Below are 24938 nucleotides of genomic sequence, written 5' to 3'. Positions count from 1 at the left end.
GCCTTATCACCTAATAAACTCTTTTTTGTTGGCTTCTTTGGTTTCTGTCTGGGTTTGTTTTAGTATCACTGAGTTTGCGCAGTTATATTTTTACTGATGTGTTTTGGAGAGAATGTGTAATTGTATTGTTTAGTGAACAGAGAAACTTTAATGGTACTGCATAATTGGAGTATTATGTGCCAGCGTGGTGTAGTGATTAAGAGCAGTGGACTCTAATCTGGAGAACCAGGTTGGTTTCCCCACTCCTACACATGAAGCCAGCTGGGTGACCTTGGGCTAGTCACAGTTCTCTTCAAGCTCTCTCAGCCTCACCTATCTAACAAGGTGTCTGTTGTGGGGAGAGGAAGGGAAGGAGATTGTAAGATGATTTGATTCTCTTTAAAAGGTAGAGAAAGTCAGCATATAAAAACCAATCCTCCTCCTCCTTCTTCCTAGTCCTGCAAATAGGATTGTCAACCTTTAGGTGTGCATTGGAGTCTCCAGGAATTACAACTGATCACAAGACTACTGATATCAGTTCCTCTAGAGGATCCAGGCTAGCCTGATCTTGTCAGATCTCAGAAGCTAAGCAGGGTCAGCCCTGGTTAGTATTTGGATGGGAGACCACCAAGGAATGCCACTGAGACTAGATACAGGCTGGATGCTCTAGCACTTCAATTTCTCCTAGGGTATATCATAGGGCCTAGGAGAAAACTGATTGATAGTCACCTGTGAAGACACTAAAGGGTTGATGCCAGTTGAGGTTTGAGAGAGCGACAGGGGTTTGAATTTGAATTTTGGTGGGAAGAAGTGACCTCATGGGAAATGGAGTTGAAGAACTAAACTTTGTCCTGAATATGCCATAACATGATGTGATATTGCATCACTTCTGAGCTCTCTTCCTTCCCAAACTCCACCCTCCTGAGGCACCCCCCCAAAAAAATCTCCAGGATTTTCCCAAGCAGCTAGATGCATTTGAATATATTTTGACTAGGATCCTGTAATACCACAGATAGTCTTGTTACCACTGTTCCCTTTGCATTTAGACTTTGTGACTGGGATGCTATGGGTAATGCGGTTCCTTTTGCATAACTGGATGTGTGCTGTTATCCATACAGGAAATTCCTGTTTCTGGTTGTATTTTTAAATTATTTCCACAGGACTTCTGTCTACAAAATGCATTACAATTGTTATGTTTAGGCAGCTCTGTTGTGAACAGAAGGATCGGAACTTGTCCAAGATGCCACCATGAGGTTTCTGGCTGACTATGTATACCTGCCTGTTTATACCTTGGCCCTAATGTGGGTGCACCAGGCAAGCCCAATCTCATCAGATCTTGCAGGCTAAGCAGGGTTGGCCCTGGTTAGTATTTGGATGGGAGACTACCAAGGAGTACCAGGGTCACTACACAGAGGTAGGCAATGGCAAACCACCTCTGAACATCTGCCTTACCATGTCCATATCAACACTCTACACTGAGCTGTGGCTTCTGGTCATTAGAAACCCAAGGTCTATGGACCTTCTGTGTCCTAATAATTCCGACTGTCCCCAGCATCCTTTCTGCTTTTCCATGCCTCAACTTTCTTCCCTCAATTTTTTTTAGTAACATGCAAGCATTAGCAATCTCACAGTAAAACAATGTGGTTTCTTTAACAAGAATATTTTCAGAATCCATGCATGGTTTGGTTTGATCGCAGAAACTGGATTTCCCACTCCATTTTTTTATACAGATGATGATCATGGGGCCTACTTTAAAGCTGGAAATAATACCACAGTAATCCATTCATATGTCCATCAGAGTGTCCTAGTAGAGAGCCCTGAAAAATGTACTACTTAAAGTTGCAGTCTAGTTTATTTAGAACTCCGGCCTAGTTTAATGTGATTTACTCTTGTTAAGTGTGTGAAACAAAGCTGCCCTAAAGTCCATGCACTGAGCATGTGTGACACCATATTTCAAACAATACATTTTCTCTATTACAACTTGGCCAGAGACATTTCCTCTCCAGTCAGAACTCATCTGGAACACATACCGGTATATTTCAGCCTACTAGTTAAGAACAGCCGACTCCAATCTGGAGAACTGGGTTCAATTCCCCACTCCTCCACTCCTCCACATGAAGCCTGTTCTCTCAGAACCCTCTCAGCCCATGCGGAGGCAGGCAATGGCAAACCACCTTTGAACATCTCTTGCCTTGAAAACCCTACAGGATCAACATAAGTCAGCTGTGACTTGACAGCACTTTCCATAGGGTTGCCAGGTCCCTCTTCGCCACCGGCTGGAGGTTTTTGGGGTGGAGCCTCAGGAGGGTGGGGTTTGGGGAGAGGCTTCAATGCCATAGAGTCCAATTGCCAAAGCGGCCATTTTCTCCAGGTGAACTGATCTCTATTGGCTGGATCAGTTGTAATAGCAGCAGATCTCCAGCTAGTACCTGGAGGTTGGCAACCCTAACTTTCCACCACACCACAGCTGACTCAGTGATTCAAAGACACTTTAAAATTACATTTTGTCCTAAACAAATGAACTAAATCTTCACTCAAAAATCCTGTTCTATATTCCAAGTACCAAAGCCTGCTTTGAGAAAGTCAGTCTAGTAGAATTGCCACTTTCCCTCTGTTATGCTTCTGTGCCTTTAAGGCAGAAATTTAACATGTGATGATTTCCCCTTCTTTGTGGTGAGAAAAAAAACTTTCCTGGGTGACTTTTTACCCCTCAAGCAGCTGTTTAAAAGAACCTGGTAGTCTAGAACTTGGCACAGTGTGCTTGAATAAATACAAACCTACCCAAATCCCTGTGTGCTCTCCCCCCCTCCCCATTTCCTTGAGTCAGGTCATTGGAAAGTCTTCTAGGTTGAAAAGGATATCACTCGCTGAAGCACCTCCCCTTTGTCAGGCTTCCACACACCCCTCATCCAACCCGTAGTGCCCCACCCACTTTCATTGTTTCAGATAACTCAGGTGGTTCGAGGTGCAGATTCAACAGAGACAAAGGTGGAGGTGAGAATGTCTTGGGGCGGGAGAGAAAAATTGGGGAGTATCAAGGAGGCAAAGTGAGTTGAAAGAATGGATAATGTGGCTTTGGGCGAGAGCTGGAAAAGGGTGTTGGTTCATTGCAGTATCATGTCAAATGCTGGAGGTTTGTCTACCTATGCCATTGTTCTTATTTAGTGTGAGTATATTATGTTAGAGTGCATCTATTGCCTATCTGCACATCAGAGTAGGTGCAAATCTTTCCTTGGACTGCTAATTTTTCTCTTCCTTATATAATAACAACTCTCTTACCATTCCTTCACTATTCAGATGGCAGCACCTCCCACCTTTTACTCAGTTTTCCCTTTGTCTCTTTTGTATGTAGTATGAGCCTCTTTTGGTTTTGCACAGTTCAGCTGTTAGGCAATGTTGCCAGCTCTGGATTGGGAATTACCTGGAGATTTTGGGGGTGGAGCCTGAGGAGGGTGGGGTTTGGAGAGGGGAGGGACTTCAATGCCATAGAGTCCAATGGCCAAAGTGGCCATTTTCTCCAGGGGAACTGATTTATATCGCCTGGAGATCAGTTATAATAGCAGGAGATCTCCAGCCACCACCTGGAAGTTGGCAACCCTAGGAAGGGGACTGTTCTTAGTTCAAATGAACAGCAGGTTGAAGCATGCTTTTGATAATTTGCTGTCTTGGGTCTGGTTATCTTCTATTCCCTATTCTTTTCATGTTTATCTTGGGGTAATAAAAGTATTAAAACTGCAAACTTAAAGAAGTGGTTGATGATGGAGCAGCAGGAATGGAAGACCTCTCCGTTATGGTTGCGAGCTCTAGGTTGGAAAATACCTGGATATTTGTGGGGTGGAGTCTGAGGAGGGCGGGATTTGGAGAGAGGAGGGACTTCAATGCCATAGAGTCCAATTGCCAAAGCAGCTATTTTCTCCAAGGGAACTGGTTTCTACCGCCTGGAGATCAGTTGTAATAGCGGGAGATCTGCAGCTAGTACCTGGAGGTTGGCAGTGGAAGAATCCCAGTATGGACTGGGGAAGGAGGGGACAGCTGCTGCAAAGTCTATTTGAAAACTTTGCTTGGGAGGGCTTAAAATGTAGAATTTCTATCTTTCTCTGGCCATTTAAAATGTAGGCAGGTTGTCTATCCCCCACCCTACACTGCCCTGTACAGGACCTTTCATTGTGACATTTTTTTTTTTAAGTTTCATCTCATCTTTTTACGGGTAAAAGTGAATAACAAGGTATTAATAAAACAGCTGAATAAGGAAGAATAACACTCCAAAATTCTAGATTTGGAGGGTGAAGAGATAGTTTAAGCCATCAGAAAGTCATATATGAAGGCAGTACAGGCTATGCAAGCTTGTGTGGGGGTCTAAAATGTGTGCGAGAATAAATGAATGGTGTTTGTACAAGTCTGTATGGGCGAAAACGCATGGTTGCTTTAGCCTCCTTTATTCCTTGTTTCAGCCAGGATTTAGCCAGGATCGAACACACGTTCGGCGAAACGCATGCGTTCGATCCTGGCTGAATCCTGGCTGAAACAGGGAATAAAGGAGGCTAAAGCGACCATGCGTTTTCGCCCTAAGTGAGCAAGGGAGAGAAAGACGAGAAGGCAGCCCTTACACCCTTCTGCAAAATTTAGCTAGGGTTAAGCTTGCAATCACATTAACATACTTTCAGTAATCAGTAACACAGAGTCAGTATTAACTACTGGTACAGTGTTAGGAGTGTGGTTGCACTTTTACCATTTGCCCCCTTCGTTTCTGTCCAGAGTGCAGAACTGGTCTTGGAATTCACATTGAACCAAACACAGCAGCTGCCAGAGTGGAACCAGTACAGTCAGGTTTGCTTCACTTCAGCTAAGAATTTTTTGAAAGTGGGCTTTAAACTTTGTGACATGACAACTTTCATTTATAGAACGAGTAGGGTTGCCAGGTCCCTCTTCGCCACCAGCGGGAGGTTTTTGGGGTGGAGCCTAAGGGGGGGTTGGGGAAGGGAGGGACTTCAATGCCATAGAGTCCAATTGCCAAAGCGGCCATTTTCTCCAGGTGAACTGATCTCTCTCGGCTGGAGATCAGTTGTAATAGCAGGAGATCTCCAGCTAGTACCTGGAGATTGGCAACCCTAAGAATGAGAGCTTGTTTTAAAGAACAGGGATATTTCTGATTGTTTTTTTTAAATATGTGGGGTGGCTAGTGCCCCCACCACCCTGTGGTATCGTTCAAAACTTGACCTGACGTGACCTGCCTAGTTCTGCCCACCCAACAGTCCCCCTGACTTGAAGTAGATACTTCAAGGCCATGGTTGCCCTAAAATACAAGCAAGGAAATATAATCTCCCTTTAGTTATTGTGACTTTAAGGGTTCTAATGATTGTTTGTGGCATATCTGAACCTCAAAGGGTGGTTGGACATTAACATCTCCAATATGGGAAAATACTAAGGATGCTGTGTGCATATGAGAAATGGTAGTCATAATGCCCAAGCCCACATCTGTTTAAGCAACTGCAAACTGTATCAAGAGGCCCATGTAGCACTCAGAAAAAAGGGAAGTTGTGGTGTAGTAGTTAAGAGCGGTGGTTTGAAGTGGTGGACTCTGAACTGGAGAACCAGGTTTGATTCCCCACTCCTCTGCATGAGTGGTGGAGGCTAATCTGGTGAACTGGATTTGTTTCCCCACTCCTACACATGAAGCCAGCTGGGTGACCTTTAGCTATCACACTATCTCAGCCCCACCTGCCTCACAGGGTGTATGTTGTGGGTAGGGGAAGGCAAGGTGATTGTAAGCAGGTTTGATTCTTCCTTGACTGGCAGAGAAAAACAACAACTGTTCTCTCTCTCAGTAGGGTAATGAGGAAATCTGTGGAATTTTTACAGCCTGTGGGAGTGTTAGATATGAGGAATTTAAAAGACTCACTTGTTTCTAAGAGATGAGGGCAGGCATTTGCTTTTTAGAAAGACAGAAGAACATGAAAGATCTAAAATGTCTGTACTTTAGTCAATAGATAGGGTTGCCAGGTCCCCCCTCTCTATTGGCGGGAGGTTTTAGGGGGCAGGGCTGGGGCAAGCATGCATGTGCAGCTTCACGCAACTTGATTATGTCACTTCTGGGTTTACCCCCGGAAGCGCTGCGGCACTTCTGGGAGTAAACTTGGAAGTGGTGTAATTGTGTTGTGCGATCTCTGCTGTAGAGCAGCTGGGTGGATTGATGGGCAGTGGCCTGCCGAAACCACCCACCTGGCAACCCTGCCCTATCAACAGAAAAAGGCCTGAAAATACAGGAAAAGTTGAGGGGTGGTTTTCATTTCTGGCAGGAGGACTAGCACTACCTTGTAAGGAAAGTTGGCAATAATCCTGGTACTCATGCAGCTTCATTGGCCAGTTCCTCCCTCTCCTCTGGGCTGCAGGCCAGAGCTCTGGGGCCATGGACTGTGTCTTTATTCACTAGCAAATTATTCTGTAACACAGTAGTGCAAATTCCTTGCTGCAATGGACTCTTCTGACTGCAAACTCTAATTTTCATAATAATTCCTGAGCTATCCAGAAATGGACAAGACTTCAGAATAAGGTTCAGACCATGAGTATGGTGCACACAAGCTATCTTGATTGGTGCACCCAAGCTATCTTCACTCTGCTTTTGCATTACCTTTCAGGCTCCCAAAACATTCTGTGCAGTGCTGATCTGGTTTCAGAATGCAGCAAGAGGCTTTAATTGTGGTCCATGAACGGTTGAAGGGGCTGCGGCCTGAGGCTGACATTGATTGTCGTATTGTCCTGGCCTTGACCTGTGGCTCAGCTGCAGCTTTCCTGGCACTCAAATGGATGAGGCAGAAAAGGATAAAAAAACAAATACAGGATGCACAGAAAAAGAGACATCTGGGCTTAGAAAAAATGGAAAAAGCTGTTCAGAAGTATAAACAGCAGGTATACACTTCTCAAGTGTGAGTGTGAGTGTGTGTGTGTGTGTGAGAGAGATTTTTGTGAGTTATTGTAGTTCTTGTGGGCTGTATTATGTATGCATGGGTGATACACGAGGCCGGAGACGGAGTTCCAACTACAACCGCTTTGTTAACAAACTAGAACTCAACTCAACTCAACTGGACAACACCCCAACTTATATACAATCCCAACCACCCGGGTCCACGCTCCCCAAGTCCGTGATTGGGCGGCTATAGTCCATAGTCCAATGAGAGCCACAGGCAAAGGAGCCTGGGGTAGTCTTCAAGCTCAGTGTGAGCCTTGCTGTTAACTGCATACATTACAGGCTGGTCTAAACCTTTGGTGATAGAACTAAAGTCCAGGGAACAAAAAGGCTTTTGAGTATATTCCAATTTTGATTTTTGATATTTCCCTGCAGTTCTGCAAATTTTGATGTGCTAGTTAGAAAGAGGGCTTTCAAAATTGGGATTTCAAAGGACTGAGAATGAAATCCAGAGTTAGCTCACCCAAGCACAGTTGTAGTTTTGCTCAATCCATGGCATGGAGTTCATGAGTCGATGCACGCCTACAGTCCTGTGTGTATGTGTTGTGCCATCAAGTTTCAGCCAATTTGTAGCGACCTCATAGGGTTTTCAAGGCAAGGGATGAACATAGGTGGTTTGCCTGCCTCTGTGGACTTCCTTGGACTTCCTTGGTGATCTCCCTTCCAAGTACTAAACCGCTCTGAGCTATTAGCTTCCTTGTGGCATTCAAGGTGTCTTATAATATAAAACCGTTATAATACATATAAAAGACAACAATTTAAAATCTCAATTAGGACTACCAATAAACAAAAACTAAATTAGTCCTAAATAAAACTGTTTTCAGCTGCTTCCTGAAGACTGAAAGTCAGAGGGCCAGGTGCACCAAGCCCCAAGTAGAGTACGTTGTAATGGTATGGTGCAATCTTGATGTAACTGAGGCATGGATCACTGTGGATAGACAGAACCAGAAACAGATGCAACTGGCGCACCAGCCAAAGCTGTGTGAAAGCACTCTGAGCCACCACAACCACCTGGTTTTCTAAGGTGACCTCTGGGTCAAGCAGCACTCCAAAGCTGTGAACCTGGCTTTTCAAGGGAAGTATCACCCCATTCAAAACAGGGGAGATCTCAACTCCCTGGTCTGCCTTTCTGCTAATCCAAAGAACATCTGTGTGGTCAGGATTTAATTTCAGTTTGTTCGCCCTCATCCAGCCATTATTGACTCCAACCACCAGTTCAGAGCATCAGTAGCATCCTTGCAATGAAGGTGGAAAAGAAAGGTAGAGCTGGGTATCCTCCGCATATTAGTGACCCCGCAGCCCATACCTCTTGATGACTTCTCCCTGTGGCTTCATGTAGATATTAAATAGCATGGAGATAAGATGGAACTCTGTGGAACCCTACAGAGATGGAACCCTCTACTGTTTTCCTTACTCTTAACCAAGCTGTGTAAAGCTTTGAAGTTGCTGCTCTTCCTTCTTGCAATTCAGAATCCAGGTGGGCTGTAAACGATGTGATGGTTTTGGGCCAAGGATAGTAGAATACTTTGTAAATGATTGGTGCCATCTAACCTCAACAGACTGATTATGTCACGTGCTGTCCTTAACAGAATCCCAGTGTACAAGCTGCTCACATCCTTTCTCTGCCTCTGGTTGAGTTGACTGAGAAGCTGAGGGAGGAGTCCCTGTCTCCGGAAAGTGTCCTTTATGCCTACATGGGGAAGGTGAGAAGAAGTTAAACTGTCTGTCCAAAAGGTAGACCAGACATTTATTTAAAATGCCATATTCTGCTGTATAAATATATTAAGAAAATCTGCGCAGGTTTATTTCCCTAATTTAGTGCAATTACTTTCCAGAAGGAGGAATATTTCATTGGCATCACAGCTCCCTACAAATGTGCTGTTGGGTTTAGTGCACAGACTTACCAGGTCATTCACTCCCCCAATTTACACTCATTTTTCCCCATAGAGAAGGATCTTTCACAGTCCGGCTCAAACACTGTTCAACAGAGCTTTCTATATATCGTGGGAATGGGAGGGGCAAGAGCAAGTTCAAACATTTATCAGTTCCAGGAAGAAATTGATCTTTTATATTAAAATGCACATTAATTTACTCTTGATTGTATAAAAGTAGGATTGGTATGTGAAGCAACACTCTTGAGCTGTGTCCAAAAAATAACAGAGTGAATGCAAAAAGGGGTGGAAATGGAAGGAAAGTAGTGGCTGAGAGAGGGAAGTGCAGAGGAAGCCCTTGTTGCCATTGTAAATGTCTCTGCATTCTCAGTAGCAATGACTGCCAAATGGAGAATCCTTAGATTTGAGTCCAGCAGCACCTTAGAAACCATCAGGATTTTCAGGGTATAAGCTTTTGAGGGTCAAAGCTCCCTTTGTCAGCTTATACCCCCAAGATTTTGTTGGTTTTTAAAGTGCTACTGGATTTAATCTAGGAATTCTACTGCAGACTGTGGCGAGAATGTTTATAATTTGGGTTAAGAATAACCACATTCATACCTTAATATTATAACCTATAGCCACACCAAACCTGACTAAGCCTTTTAGAAAGCATCCCTCTAGCTGACCCCAGCTTTTCTATTAGGATCCTGACCTTAGAAAGTAACAGGAGATTTGCATTTCTAACAGTTAATCACCCAGAACACATTAGGTGCCTAGAAATTATGTTCAGGGGTAACAAGGTCATTTAAAATGGACAGCAGAGTGTCTACTTACGCAGTGAGGAAATTGTTTATGAACACAGGGTAACGGATGAACTGATGGCTGTCAGAGACCTGGACATGGCAAGCCTATTATGAAACAAAATATTCCCGAACAATTTATAGCCATGATTTGTGGAAACTCATCTCCTGGATAATTTGAAAGGGAGGGGTCCGTTTGAGACCTCTCTTACAGTTCAACCTATAAAAGGCTTTCAAAGAGCTCAGCCCGTCGTCCTTCTAAGAGAGAGACCCATTTCTGTCTCTTCCTTGGAACGACCTCAGAGATCTCTGACTGTTTGTCTGTCTGTGTGTGTGCTGTCATATATATATATTGAGTTAAGTATTGCTTTCTCTCTTTGCTTTATATTTCCTTGTAAGTATAATAAAGCTGCATGATTTACTTTATACATTTGGTGTACTGTTTTAAGAGTGTTTAGTGTGCAAGGTCTATCTTTTCCTATCAAACTCTCTAGCTCCTGCTCTGGTAAGTAGCAGGCGGAGAGACTCTAAGTAGCAGGCAGAGAAGACCAAAAAAATAAAAGAGCTCAAGGGAGAGAACTTGAAAAACAACATGGCTATCCTCTGAAACAGAGAATCCCTGCTGTGTGGATGCAGCCTGGGGCAGTCCATAATAATGTCACTTTAAAAATTACCCAGTTCACTTCTGTCACAATTTTGTTACTGCCTTTCTGCATGGCATACTTTATGGGTGGCCCCACAATGGCATGAACTTTGTTTGTCCTGCTAGTCTGAGGTCCTGAGATGCTCTATGAAAAAACAAAAGTGATGCAAAATGCAATAACCAAAAGATGCCCCTGGAGGTTCATTGGGCTCCAGTAGACATTGGGAGAAGGCTTAAGCGTCTTGCTGTGCACCATAGTCCTGGTCTGAACTGGGTCCCTGCACACCTGGGAATTGAATCTCCAGCACATCTGATTGCCTTGTGGCAGATCCAGATGCAACCTGAGGGCTTTGTTACACATAGGAAGCAAGTGAAACCTGTTTTGATCCCAGGGGTTCATAGAATTGGTTGAAACTGTGCTGGTGGCGCTTTCATTGCCCATTTTGTTGGATTTCTTTTGCTGGATTTTTCCCTACTGTTTTTTATTTGTTGTTGTAATATTCTAAGATTCTATATGTGAGCTGTTTTTTGGTTAAAAACAAAACAAAAATAAAAGTCCTATTTCTATTGCTAATAAATTCTCCACTGTTTTTGCATGTCTTTCTTTGGAAAGGCTTTAAAAGTAAACCAGGAGGTCAACTGTGTGCGCCATTTTATTCCGGAATGTGAACAGCACCTTCAGAAACTGAAAAGGCAGACCGAAAAGGGCTTATTGTACGGTATACCTGTGAGCATCAAGGACCACATTGGCTACAAGGTGATCCTGTTTCTGTGGATGACAGTGACTGTCTAGAGTCAGGGGCAGATCTACCATAGTAAAGCTACAAAGTGCCAATACAAAAGCAATCATGCATATGGTGCAGGCCTTTCACTGGACTACTATCCAAGGCAACAAAATTGGAGCCTACCCAAGACAGTTAAAATTAGAACTTGCAGAATAGAGCACAAACCCATTAACTTATGCATTTACGACATGGAAATATATACTTGAATTAATTAATTAAGAAGGGGCACTAACTAATACATTTTCTTTATTTCATGAGCGACCCTTGGAGCTTTTAAGCATGGCATTCAAGCTTGGCCAGTTCAACACTTTTTTTGCCACCCCACACAGTACAAATGCAGCTTGGAAGGAAGGATGCTCCCCCCTCCAACGCTTCTGCCCAGCTCCAAGGTGGCTCATGTTCCCTCCTCCCCCTTGTGCCACCCTAGCTACCAGTGGCTGTGGAGTGTGTTGGTAGCCCACTAGAAACTAATGATGGCAGCAGCATGTCGCGAGAATTTTCAGTATTGATCATTAGTTTATATTAAATATATTAGTAATCTATATTAAAAGAGTTTGGGTTGAAATTGACCACATACATTATCACCTATAGACCTGACTTTCAGAAAGCAGCTATTAGCTGACATTAGCTCCAATTAGGCTTTTGACCCTAAAGGGCACAGAAGCTAGTCACCCAAAGCCCATTGCGTGCTCCAAATCAAGGCCGTTCAAGCAGGCGGCAAATTGTCTGCCCACTCTAGGAGGAGATTGTTTTGGAACATTGATGGACAATCAGATATCAAAACTGACATTGAAAGAATTATTATGGAACAAGATATTTCTAAACAATTTGGTCATGATTTGTAGAAAATTCATTTCCTAAGAATGTGTCAGGGAGGGGTCATTTGGGATCCCCTCTCCTCTCTATAAAGGAACAACCCAAAACCCCAGTTCTTTGTCCTTCCACTGAGAGACCACAGACCTTTTGAATGGTTGCCATCTCTGTCTCTCTCTTTGGAAGTGATCCAAAGGCCTTTGTTTCTGTATGTCTGTCAATGTATGTATACGTTTGTTAAAATATATGTTCAACTAAATATTGCTTTCTCCTTTGCTTCATATTCTTTCTGTAAGTTCAATAAAACTGTTTACTACTTATATTGCTTGAATGCTGTTTGAGAATGACTGTGGAAGAATGCTTCTCTGTATGAAAGATCCTTTTTCTAGCCAAATCTTTCTGGGTTGCTTTTTGGTAAGTGAAGCAAGCAGGAAGGACCAAACACAATGGACTAGAAAGAGGGGGGGTCCACAGATTCCCGCCACACAGCACCAATGGGAAGGGAATGAGTGTCTCCTCCCATGCTGCTCCAAGGCGGACTGCACAGACCAGCTCTGCAGCCTCCTTTGGACCTGATATGGGAAGTGAAGACAGACACAAGGCATGCCAGTCCTCCCAGGGAGTACCCCCTGCGAATCTGGTGCCCCAAGTGCCTGCTTGGGTAGTAAACTGGCTCTGATTTTAAGAGAACTATGTTAGGTACTCTTGGTAGAAAACATCCTTTTAAAGAAGAGCAGGAGATAATATGGGATGACTGTAGAAATACAGAGTTGGTTTGCAATTTTTTTTTTTTTTTTTGCTTCTCCTGAATGATTCTTTACCAATTCAGTAACAGGATGTCTAGCATCTAACAAGTGTCTTGATTTCTAGGGCCACTTATCAACATGTGGCTTTGTTGCGTCACTTGGCATTCTAGAAGAAGAGGACAGTGTGTTAGTCAAAGTACTGAAGAGACAGGGAGCAAATCCAATTGTAATCACCAATGTCCCCCAATGCTTAATGACGTAAGTTACCATAAATAGTATTACCTGTGGTCCTTTTCTTTGCTGGTAAAAATCAACCTTACTGCACTGTGGCTTTTCAATCTGGTTTACGTTGGTTTTGAATTTACTTCACAATGTCAAATCAGAAACATACTTTTATCTTTACTGATGGATAAAAGGTTACTGATAGAGAGTCTAAATAAATAAATTACACAAGTGGAGAAGAAGATGGATACACAATAACACAATAATACACATGGATTCCAGCTGTATCTGATTTCTTAATCAGATCACGTGCTGTTATTGTAATCTGTACAGCTATATGAGAGGGCTGTCTATTTCTATCCTGCCTTTCCTTCAAGGGCTTCAAGATAGTATACGTGGTCTTTCCTTCTGCAACATCCCTGTGAGATAGGTCAACCACTGAGCCAGCATGGTGTAGTGGTTAAGAGCAATATAGTGGTTAAGAGCGGTGGTCTCTAATCTAGAGAACTGGTTTGATTCCCCACTCCTCCAAATGAGCAGAGGACTCTAATCTGGAGAACCGGGGTGGTTTCCCCACTCCTACACATGAAGGCAGCTGGGTGACCTTGTGCTAGTCACCATTCTCTTAGAGCTCTCTCAGCCTACCTCACGAGGTGTTTGTTGTGAGGAGAGGAAGGGAAGGAGATGGTAAGCCGGTTTGATTCTTCTTAAAAGGTAGAGAAAATGGGCATCTAAAAACCAACTCTTCTTCATTTTCTTCTTCGTCTTCTTCATCTTTGTCTTCTTCACCTTAGTCTTCTTTGTCGTCTTCTTCTTGACAGCATAGGGATGTGAACATGTGTCTTACCAGTTCTAGGCCAACACTCTAACCACTATGCAAAATTGTCTCTATGTTATGTTAATCACTGGTGCAGGGGTTTGGGGAGTGGCAGTGGAACAGCCCTCCTTTGTTCTCCTCCCTCTTCTCTGTTTCTCATAGTTTTTATTCTTGATTCAGAGGTGCTCACAAGGACAATGTTTGAATATCTTAAGGGTTCCCATGTAATACCTCAAAGAATGCTCCTGCCTATTAGACCTGTAGCAGTGACAGGAATATATCCAGTGACAGTATTCTTTCTCTGCTCTTACTGCTTATATCTTGATGTTGAAGAGCATTGTTAAGGGAGTGCCCTCATCACAGAAGTCCCAGCTGAATGCATTGCCATCAACTCTCCATTTTGGCTTACCCCTCCCCCTCCTCCTCTGTCCCAAGGCCATGGGACTAATTTTGGCCTACGAGTCACAAGGGGCCAAAAAACAAGGGTTCTGGCCATTAAAAAAAAAAGGTAAAAGTCCCCTGTGCAAGCACCGTGTCATTCCTGACCCATGGGGTGACACCACATCCCGACATTTCCTAGGCAGACTTTGTTTACGGGGTGGTTTGCCAGTTCCTTCCCCACTCGTCTTCCCTTTACCCCCAGCAAGCTGGGTCCTCATTTTACCCACCTTGGAAGGATGGAAGGCTGAGTTGACCTTGAGCCGGCTACCTGAGAACGACTTCCGTAGGGATCAAACTCAGGTCGTGAGCAGAGCTTGGACTGCAGTACTGCAGCTTTCCACTCTGCGCCACGGGCCATTAGCCCCCCAAAAACCTGAGAGTATTTTCTGTGGTGTTGTGTATTTACTCTGGTCTCTATTTGGTTGGAGAATACTTTTGTTCAAAAGAGAGGCGACACGCTTTTTAATGAATGAATATAAATAGCCCATATCATTTTATGCCTGAAGAGCAAGAAGTAGCTTGTGTTGTCCTTGTAACAGCAGTTTTTACCAGATGAGACTGAATTGTGATTCTGGGTATGCTTTGCCTTCTCTGGAGCTGTATGCCAAGTCTCAGCATCTTGGGCAGTCTGAGGTTGTTGTACACACAATTTTATACATATACATGGCTAGCATACATAGAAAGGGAGGGGTGTACTGGTCCTCCCCCTTATGTTCATTTGCCTCATGTGGGTAGAGCACCTATGTGTGTAGGATCCAATCCAATGATTAGGAACACTGCTTTTCTAATGATTATAAGGGTGCCATCTCCGGGTTGGGAAATACCTGGAGATTTTTGGGGCAGAGCCTGAGGAGGGCGGGGTTTGGGGAGGAGAGGGACCTCACTGCCATAGAGTCCAATTGTCAAAGCCACTATGGTGTAATGTGGTGTAGTGGTTAAGCGGTGGTTTGGAGCAGTGGACTCTGATCTGGAGAACCGAGTTTGATTCTCCACTCCTCCATGTGAGCAGCGGAGAGGGTTGCCAGGACCCCCTTCGCCACCAGCGGGAGGTTTTTGGGACGGAGCTTAAGCAGGGTGGTGTTTGGAGAGGGGAGGGGCTTCACTGCCATAGAGTCCAATTGCCAAAGCAGCCATTTTCTCCAGGTGAACTGACCTCTATCAGCTGGAGATCAGTTGTAATAGCAGGAGATCTCCTGCCACCACCTGGAGGTTAGTATAACATCAGCACAGGCTCAAACTCAATCGTATATAATATTTACTGAAACAAGTTAAATCCACAGTCATATACAGACCATACCTGTAAAGAAACCCACAAAGGAAATAATTACAACCGGTTACCTCACCGGAATATTACAGTATCAAAAAAACAGTCCCCAAATCCAAATGTAAGGACGTGGTTTTCAAAGTTCCCAAGATGCATGAACAAATCCAAATCGAGGTGGGTTCTTCTTTACCAATTCCAAAGAAATATTCAACTGTTTCGTTTTCACAAATATCCAGCGCTCGAAGTTCCAGTGCGAAAATAAAAGGCACGGCGAAATTCCAAGGTTTCAACTCCAAACCTCAAAGAGTTCCAATATAAATATCAAAACAACACTTCCGGATTCGTGGTCGTTTCGCTCACAAGCTTCATCAGTTGTTATTATATAGATAGCTTCATATAAATTTTATGGGGTCAACGACCTCTGGAGAAATAAATATACATATAAAGCCCAACAATCATAGATGCTAACATTAATAATTCATCAATTATTAATCCAAAAGTATAACACACTTTGCATGGAACTTACCCTTGTGGACCAGCAGACCTGACTAGTGTCTCACTTCCTTTAAAGGCTGGTATAGAGTATCCAAAACATAGAACTTAAATCAAAAACCACTTCACCCTCGCAGCTGAATGGAATTGTCACCCCTTAAAGGAAACTCGACAGGTCAAACTCGTTATTCAATCCTGCGGGGGATAATGTTTTGAATAGATAAATGTATCTTAATTCCTGTTGGTGAAGAATTTTAATCATGTCTTCCTGATGGTATTGTCGTTGTTTGTATTGCCAAATGGCGAAAAACAAAATATCATTATCCGAATGTCCCTTCTCTAGATAATGATTAGTAAGGGGCGCCTCTAGGACCTTAGAGCGTATTCTCGCTCTATGTTCACTGATCCGAATCCTAAGAGGACGTGACGTCAAACCAACATACATTTTTAAACACGGGCAAATTATAGCATAAATAATATTTTTTGATGAACAATTTGTAAAACTTTGTAATGTATATTTGAAATTGGAGCTGGAGGCGCTCACTTCCTTAATAGGTAAACTAAAGTGACAAAGCGCGCATGCGCCAACTTGTAATGTCCCCGGATGTTAACTCCTTGTGTGCTAGTTGCCGATTGGTTTTGATCAACAAGTTCCAGAGGGACTTGGTTTTCCTGAGTCCAAAAGTAGGCATTTCTGAGCAACCTAGCACATTAAACAGAACATGCCAATGCCGGCATATAATTCGTTGCATTTCATGAGTCATATGGGTAAATTCCAAAGATGCAAAAATACCAGTAGATTTATTAGCCGGAGATACTTGTGGGCGTAATATTGTTTCTCTGTCCCTACATTCCACTTTCGCCATCGCTGTGTTCAAAATGGTGTCTCCATAGCCTCTTTTTTAAAGAATTTGGCACAATCCATCTGCTGCTACATCATAATCCCAAATGAATGTGGCATTCCTTTTGATTCTAAGAAGCTGGCTGAATGGAAGATTTCGTCTTAAATGAAGGGGGTGGTGGGAAGAAAAATGTAATCCTGCTCCCACATCAGTGGGCTTGCAAAATGGTTTGACCGCTATCATGTTCCTTCGGGTCCTAAAGACCACCAGATCAAGAAATGAGATCTTCTGCTTGTCCATATGGCCGGTAAATTTCAGAAACGGGCTTAAAGAATTAAGACATTCAAAAAGTGACTCATAAGATGATTCAGAGTCAATAATACAAATCAGATCATCTATAAACCGGAATATTTGACCATAGGATCTTGAAATAGCTGATGTTTGGTAAACAAATCTGATTCAAAATAAATCATAAAAGTATTAGCCACAGATGTGGCGCACACTGCTCCCATCGCCTCCAGCTCCAATTTCAAATATACATTACAAAGTTTTACAAATTGTTCATCAAAAAATATTATTTATGCTATAATTTGCCCGTGTTTAAAAATGTATGTTGGTTTGACGTCACGTCCTCTTAGGATTCGGATCAGTGAACATAGAGCGAGAATACGCTCTAAGGTCCTAGAGGCGCCCCTTACTAATCATTATCTAGAGAAGGGACATTCGGATAATGATATTTTGTTTTTCGCCATTTGGCAATACAAACAACGACAATACCATCAGGAAGACATGATTAAAATTCTTCACCAACAGGAATTAAGATACTTATCTATTCAAAACATTATCCCCCGCAGGATTGAATAACGAGTTTGACCTGTCGAGTTTCCTTTAAGGGGTGACAATTCCATTCAGCTGCGAGAGTGAAGTGGTTTTTGATTTAAGTTCTATGTTTTGGATACTCTATACCAGCCTTTAGGGGAAATGAGACACTAGTCAGGTCTGCTGGTCCACAAGGGTAAGTTCCATGCAAAGTGTGTTATACTTTTGGATTAATAATTGATGAATTATTAATGTTAGCATCTATGATTGTTGGGCTTTACATGTATATTTATTTCTCCAGAGGTCGTTGACCCCATAAAAATTTATATGAAGCTATTTATATAATAACAACTGATGAAGCTTGTGAGTGGAACGAACACGTATCTGGAAGTGTTGTTTTGATATTTATATTGGAACTCTTTGAGGTTTGGAGTTGAAACCTTGGAATTTCGCCGTGCCTTTTATTTTTGCGCTGGAACTTCGAGCGCTGGATATTTGTGAAAACGAAACAGTTGAATATTTCTTTGGAATTGGTAAAGAAGAACCCACCTCGATTTGGATTTGTTCATGCATCTTGGGAACTTTGAAAACCACGTCCTTACATTTGGATTTGGGGACTGTTTTTTTGAGACTGTAATATTCCGGTGAGGTAACCGGTTGTAATTATTTCCTTTGTGGGTTTCTTTACAAGTATGGTCTGTATATGACTGTGGATTTAACTTGTTTCAGTAAATATTATATATGATTGAGTTTGAGCCTGTGCTGATGTTATACTAACCACCTGGAGGTTGGCAACCCTAGCAGCCGATGCTAATCCGATGAACTGGATTTGTTTCCTCACTCCTACACATGACACCAGCTGGGTGATCTTGGGCTAGTCACACTCTCTCAGCCCACCTAACTCACAGGGTGTTTGTTGTGGGGAGAAGAAGGGAAGGTAATTGTAAGCTGGTTTGATTCTTCCTTAAATGGTAGACAAAGTTGGCATATAAAAACCAACTCTTTTTCTTCAAAGCAGCCATTTTCTCCTGGTGAACTTATTTCTATTGGCTGGAGATCAGTTGTAATAGCAGGAAATCTCTAGCTAGTACCTGTAAGTTGGCAGCCCTAATGATCATGGGGATGGAGTCTTATGTGCGTACAGTTTGTAGGGGCTGTACCCACAGGAGATGAATATATGTAGGGCAGGGTGAGGCCACTGCACTCATTCCCATTACTTCTCCACATGCATTAGCAGTGTACACACATACACTGGGTATGTGAGGTTTGTAGACATAACCCATTTTTAAGCACCTTTACTTAGAAGAGAGTCTTATTATTCAGTGTACTTTGATTTCTAGTTAAGAGTGCCTAAGAAAGGAATTGTTTGCTTTTTGCTACATATAGGCTGGAGAAATAACCAACTGTATTTTTGTCATCTTTTAGCTATGGCTGCAGCAACTCAATTTTTGGCCAGACAGTGAACCCTCTCAACCACAGGAAAGGCCCTGGTGGCTCCTCTGGAGGGGAAGGGGCCCTTATTGCCGGAGGAGGGTCCATCCTAGGCTTTGGGACTGATGTGGGTGGAAGTATCCGCTTGCCTTCCAGCTTCTGTGGTCTTTGTGGATTGAAGCCAACAGGAGGCAGGTTGAGGTATGTACTGAGATTCTCATCGGCTGTGCATTTGATGATGTGGACTCTGACTCATGAATGTTTATGCCACAATAAACATGTTAGTGTTTAAGGGGCCACAAAACTGTTTTTAGGCTGTAGCAGACTAACTAACATGGCTACCGTTTGAAAGTTGTACAAAAGACTGACATCCTTTGATAAGCATAAGTAATCACTCACAGTTCCGAGGAAAAAAACCTGTGACTTCATTGGGGGAAGAAATGAAATGTTTTCCCCAGTAACCAGCAATGAAGATATCTACTGTCTAATTGATTATTTAAAGAGCCTTTCTACCTTTTGTGCAGTTAATGCATTGCACATGACCCAGATAATGTTCATCCAGCAAATGCATTTTTCATTGTAGGGAAGTTACATTTTCAAGAATTCAAATAGTATAATGACCAGCAGAGTGTTGGCAGAGTAATTAACACAGCAAAGGTGCACAACTTGATTAAAGAGTAGATAAAGGTGTATTCAGGAACTAACATACTTGATAGTGAAGAGGAGAGAGAGTCCTAACTACATGACTAGCTTAGAGAGAGAGAGCAAGAGTGAGAGAGGTACTTCTGAGAAGTTCTGGATAGGGCTGTCGATTCGGTTCGGCCTGAACTGAAAAACAGCCGAATTTCCCCTGATTTGGCGGTTTTTAGTTCGGGATGAACTGAACTAAAAAATGGTGGGAAACCGGGGGAGCCGAATTCAGCGAGTTCGGGAGTTCACGAATAAATCCGGCAAATTCGGGGCCCTCATTAAGCAGCATTCTCCTCCCCCGGCCAATCGGTGGCCAAGCTGAGTCTTCTTCTGGCCAATCAGTCAGGATTGAGTACTGGAGGAATCAGCTGATGCTTGGCCGGGCCGGGGAGAGAGAGAGAGTGAGAGAAATCCTCATGTGTGTGAGTGTGTGTGTGTGGGGGTGCTTGTGCACATTCGCTCCTTTCCGTGGCTGCAGGTGGCGCATTTTTTGGGGTACAGACCCCAAACTTTCAGCGGAGCTTTAGACGAGCCTTCTTAAGAGACCCCCCAAGTTTTGTAGACTTTGGGTCAGGGGGTCCCGAGATATGGGCTCCACCCCTTTTCCCTCCCCCCTTTTCCATTTCCGTGGCTGCAGGGGGTGCTTTTTTGGGGGGTGCAGCCCCCAAACCTTCAGGATATCTTCAGACGAGCCTTCTTAAGAGACCCCCCAAGTTTTGTAAAGATGGGTTCAGTGGGGGCAGAAATATCGGCTCCCCCTTTTCTCTTTCCGTGGCTACAGGGGGCGCATTTTTGGGGGTACAGACCCCAAACTTTCAGTGGAGCTTCAGACAAGCCTTCTTAAGAGACCCCCCAAGTTTTGTAAACATTGGGTCAGGGGACCCCGAGATATGGGCTTTCCCCTTTTCCCTATTGGGATGAATGGATCACCCGATCCTGTATGCATCTCCAGAGCAAAACGTCCCCTGCTTAAATGGAATCGTCTTGGATTACCCAGTCCTCCTCCCAGCCCCTCCTGCTGGAACAGAAGACAGCCACAGTAAGACCCCTTTGGGGGCTTTAATCTATACTTTTTCTCCTGTGTGTGTCTGTGTGTGGGGAAAGCAGAGTCTGTGTGTGTGTGGGGAGGGAGCAGTTTCTGTGGGGGGGGGAAGCCAAAGGGGGCTTTCGCCCGTTCTGCCTGGGGGTGTGTGCCCCCTCGAGTCTCTCTCTCCCTGGTTTGAGGGGGGGCTTCAGTGTGTCCTCAGGTTTTCCCTCATTCATAAGATCAGTTAGGTCTATTTTGATGCTTGCTCAAAACTGATTTTCAAATGGTAACTTAAAGAATGCATTTGCCTGGTCCCGGGTCTGATGCAAAAGGGGAAATTCCACCCCTCCTGCTCATTATGCATAGCTAGCTGCCTCTGTCCCTTTCCATGGTTTGCAAACTCCCAGGTGTCAGATGTTGCTTTGCAGTTGTGTTGCTTTGCATTGTTGCTTTGCAGTTCTGTTGCTTTGCAAAGTTCTTAGCACCTGCCCCGCCCTTGCTCTCATCAGCTGTTTGTCGGGGCTGGGAGCTTTGTGCTTGGGCGGCAAGCTCTGCTCAGAGATGCACATTAAGGGTGGGGGGGACCCCTTTCGGGGCCCATATCTCAGCCCCCCCTGACCCAATCTTTACAAAACTTGGGGTTTGTGGCAAGAAGGGTCCTTTGAAGCTCCGCTGAAAGTTTGGGACCTCTACCCCCAAAAATGCCCCCCCAGAGCCGCAGAAAGGCACGGTTGTGTTTTTAATGGCTTTATTCGGCCGAATTTTTTCCCCGAACTTTGAATTCCCGCCGAATTGCACGGACCTGAAGTGGGGGAGTTCGGACTTCGGCATATCCCGAATCTAAATGGGCCGAATTCAGCTGAATCCGAACTATACTGATTTTTTTTAAATTCAACAGCCCTCTGGAGATGGATGAGGAATTATATTTAACAGGAGAGAAGGTGCACAACTCACTATCCTATCTAACTGCCCTCTCATTGCCCCCTGCAGGGTCTTCTTTTCTTCTTATTTGTACACCAGACATTGCCTATTCCAACATAGAGAAAATATGATTCTTCTGCCATGTACTCAGAGCCAAACAAGACAAGAGTGATAAGGATCTTTGTTGAAGATTTGTGAAGGGTCACTGGGTTGTGAGTTTATCATTTTACCCAGTACTCGGAACACATTGCAGGCTATTCTTTGGCTGCCTCCTCAGAGTCAGTACCTGTTAATAAGAAACAGGATGGGTTAGGTTTCTATCTAGCATGGTAGGCATGTTTCATTTACTTCCACTAGGCCTGAGATTACAGCTTTTCCACAATTGCCTTCACATTGTAGTTGCAGCATCTTTACAGAATCTGCTTGTGAATGCATTACCCTTATTTGACCAGGTTTCTGTTCTTACACTTTTCTTTCCTACAGCAATTTAGGCATAAGAGGCCCTGTTGATGGAATACTCTCAGGTAAATAAGCTCCTCTCTGCTTTTTTTTTTTTTTTTTTTGCAATGTGGGAAAGTTGTGGGAGATCAGTTTTGATAGGGCATAGTACGTGCCAGTCTGAGTTGGGGCAAAATGGATATTGGATGGATGATTGTATGGAAAGCAGATTTCAACAAGAAATTTTGAGGAAGGACATTGTGAGCTTTCATGGAAGATAAACTTAGGACAAAGGCGAAGGTAACATTTTAACAGCAGCTTGTCCATCCATGGCATGATCCGTTTTTGAGAATTACCTACTATATGCATGTACATATCAGCTAGTCAGATGCAGATCAGCTCTGCTTTCTTCCTCTCTCCTTGCTTTAAGCGGTACTGTTTTGTTAGGCAGATGATACATCCTTTACTTTAAAAAATTCAAGTATTTTAAAAACAATTACAAAATTATGGGGGAGATAGTCTTAGGCCATTTAATCATGGCTGTTTCCTTACAGTCACCCCGCCAACTACTTTGGGACTTTGCTTTGATAATGCTTGCATTTTCCATCTGTCAGAGGTCTCCCTCGCTCTTCCCAAACATTTCTGCATGCTTTCCCTACGTTTTCTGGATCATGGCTCACAAAAACGTGAGCAAAACAAGTAGAAATGCGGGGGGGGGGGGGAAGCGAGGCAACCTCTGCTAGTCAGAAAATGCAAGCATAATCAAAGCAAAGCCCTGAAGTAGTCAGCGGGGTGACCGCAAGGAAACAGCCTTGCATAAATGGCCTTAGAGAATACAATTTAGGGAATCATTCTTCCATTCCTCATAATGTGAGAGGACTTATCAGTGCTGCATGTTTGGTAACACCAGAGACAATGGGCTGACCTATGTGCCCTCATGCCTGTCTTCTTTCAATTAGTTACATCATCACTGGGACCAATGGCGAGGGATGTGGACAGCCTGGTTCTGTGCATGAAGGCTCTCTTATGCGATTACATGTTCCAGCTGGACCCCACCGTGCCACCTATGCCATTTAATGAAGAGGTAGATCAAAAATTAGACTGCAAGCTGTATTCTGTGGGAATGTTGTGTTGTACTTTGTGTGTGTTAAGTGCCGTCAAGTCGCTTCCGACTCATGGCTACCCTATGAATAAAAGTCCTCCAAAATGTCCTATCTTTGACAGCCTTGCTCAGATCTTGCAAATTGAAGGTTGTGGCTTCCTTTATTGAGTCAATCCATCTCTTGTTGGGTCTTCCTCTTTTCCTGCTGCCCTCGACTTTTCCTAGCATGACTGTCTTTTCCAGTGACTCTTGTCGTCTCATGACGTGACCAAAATACAATAGCCTCAGTTTAGTCATTTTAGCTTCTAGGGTCAGTTCAGGCTTGATTTGATCTATAACCCACTGATTTGTTTTTTTGGCAGTCCACGGAATCCGTAACACTCTCCTCCAACACCACATTCCAAAGGAATCTATTTTCTTCCTGTCAGCTTTCTTTACTGTCCAGCTTTCACACCCAATTACTATAAAGTGTTGTACTTTAGACAATGCCAAAGGATCCTGAAGTTGCAGAACTTGATTATGAATCTGGCAGTCTTCACAGGAGTCCTCGCCTCAGCAGGAGACATTCAGTTCAATCTTTTGGAGCCAGATTTGACAGAGATCACTGATCTCCTGGCATCTCTCTAAACTCATTTACAGCTGCTTGGAGCCCTTATTCAGCTGTGTGTCTGTGTGTGGGCTGGTGGGTTTTAATTATGGAACTATGTATGGAAATCCTTTATCTGCTCCTCACATAGCCTTATTCTGAATTGGGGCCCCATACAGCTGTAATTAACCTGCTTTGACAGGACCTCAAACATCAATTGTATTATCTGAAAGTTTTTTTTTTCCTGTCTCTCTTGTTTACTAGGTATATTCGAGCACTGCTCCACTACGGATTGGGTATTATGATAACGATGGTTATTTCTTGCTCCCTCCCTGCATGAGGCGAGCCGTGCATGAAACCAGGAAGCTTCTCCAAGAAGCTGGCCATACGGTGTGTACAACCCTATGTAGACATGGAAGAGTAGTATATTTCTTGTTATCCCTTACACATAAGGGGAATTTCTCCAGATGCTCATTCTCTGAACAGTTTGCTGCACTGAGGGTGAAAGTTGCACTTGACGAAATTTGCCCTTAAGTACTGCTTGTAAAAGATGCTGGAAGTCCTTCAGATTTTGATGTGACAGGCCTTACTTGAAGCTAGCTACTCGTTGAGTAGTAGGGTTGCCAACCTCCAGGTACTAGCTGGAGATCTCCTGCTATTACAGCTGATCTCCAGCCGATAGAGATCAGTTCCCCTGGAGAAAATGGCCGCTTTGGCAATTGGAGTCTATGACATTGAAGTTTCTCCCCTCCCCAAACCCTGCCCTCCTCAGGCTTCACCCCCAAAATCTCCAGGTATTTCCCAACCCAGCGCTGGTAACCCTATTAAGTAGTGCCTTGGGGCACCTCAATCCAACAGACACTGAGGAGGCGTCTGTGAAATAAGACTTTTGGCACTATAACTTACTAAATGTTACTTTGTTTACAGTTGGTTCACTTCACTCCACCGTCAGTGCCCTATGTCATGGATGAACTTTTTATCAAAGGCCTTTTTGCTGATGGAGGCTCAACTCTCTTGGCCATGTTGTAAGTAAAAAGGGGTAACAAGCATCTAAGGTGAACAGGCTTTTAAACAAACTCTGAATTAATAAAATTTGCTTGTGTATGAACAGTATTGCTTTTCTGATAAAACAGGAAATTGGCCTATAGGAAGTGAAAGATGTGATCGTCATATTCGATTGGTCCAGTCTATTCTCCATCAAGCTTATCTGATCTAGAACACATACTGGATCAATCAAATTTGGTG

The 24938-nt window shown here is 43.6% G+C and overlaps 1 protein-coding gene across 1 annotated transcript in view; it reads left to right on the top strand.

Moving 5' to 3' along the window:
* The first annotated feature begins 1227 nt into the window (after nt 1-1227).
* LOC130473258 (vitamin D3 hydroxylase-associated protein-like) overlaps nt 1228-24938 on the top strand; it is a 40308-nt gene continuing 16597 nt past the window's right edge. Inside the window, 11 exon segments of the mRNA XM_056844783.1 lie at nt 1228-1293; nt 4735-4806; nt 6637-6885; nt 8533-8646; nt 10871-11014; nt 12726-12859; nt 18924-19130; nt 22051-22091; nt 22965-23089; nt 23958-24083; nt 24621-24718. Coding sequence (XP_056700761.1) covers nt 1228-1293; nt 4735-4806; nt 6637-6885; nt 8533-8646; nt 10871-11014; nt 12726-12859; nt 18924-19130; nt 22051-22091; nt 22965-23089; nt 23958-24083; nt 24621-24718 — 1376 coding nt within the window.

Source organism: Euleptes europaea, chromosome 2 (genome assembly GCF_029931775.1).
Source record: "Euleptes europaea isolate rEulEur1 chromosome 2, rEulEur1.hap1, whole genome shotgun sequence".
Taxonomy (NCBI): Eukaryota; Metazoa; Chordata; class Lepidosauria; order Squamata; family Sphaerodactylidae; genus Euleptes; species Euleptes europaea.
The sequence above is the reverse complement of the archived record's forward strand: the minus strand, read 5'-3'. Positions and strand labels throughout refer to the sequence as shown.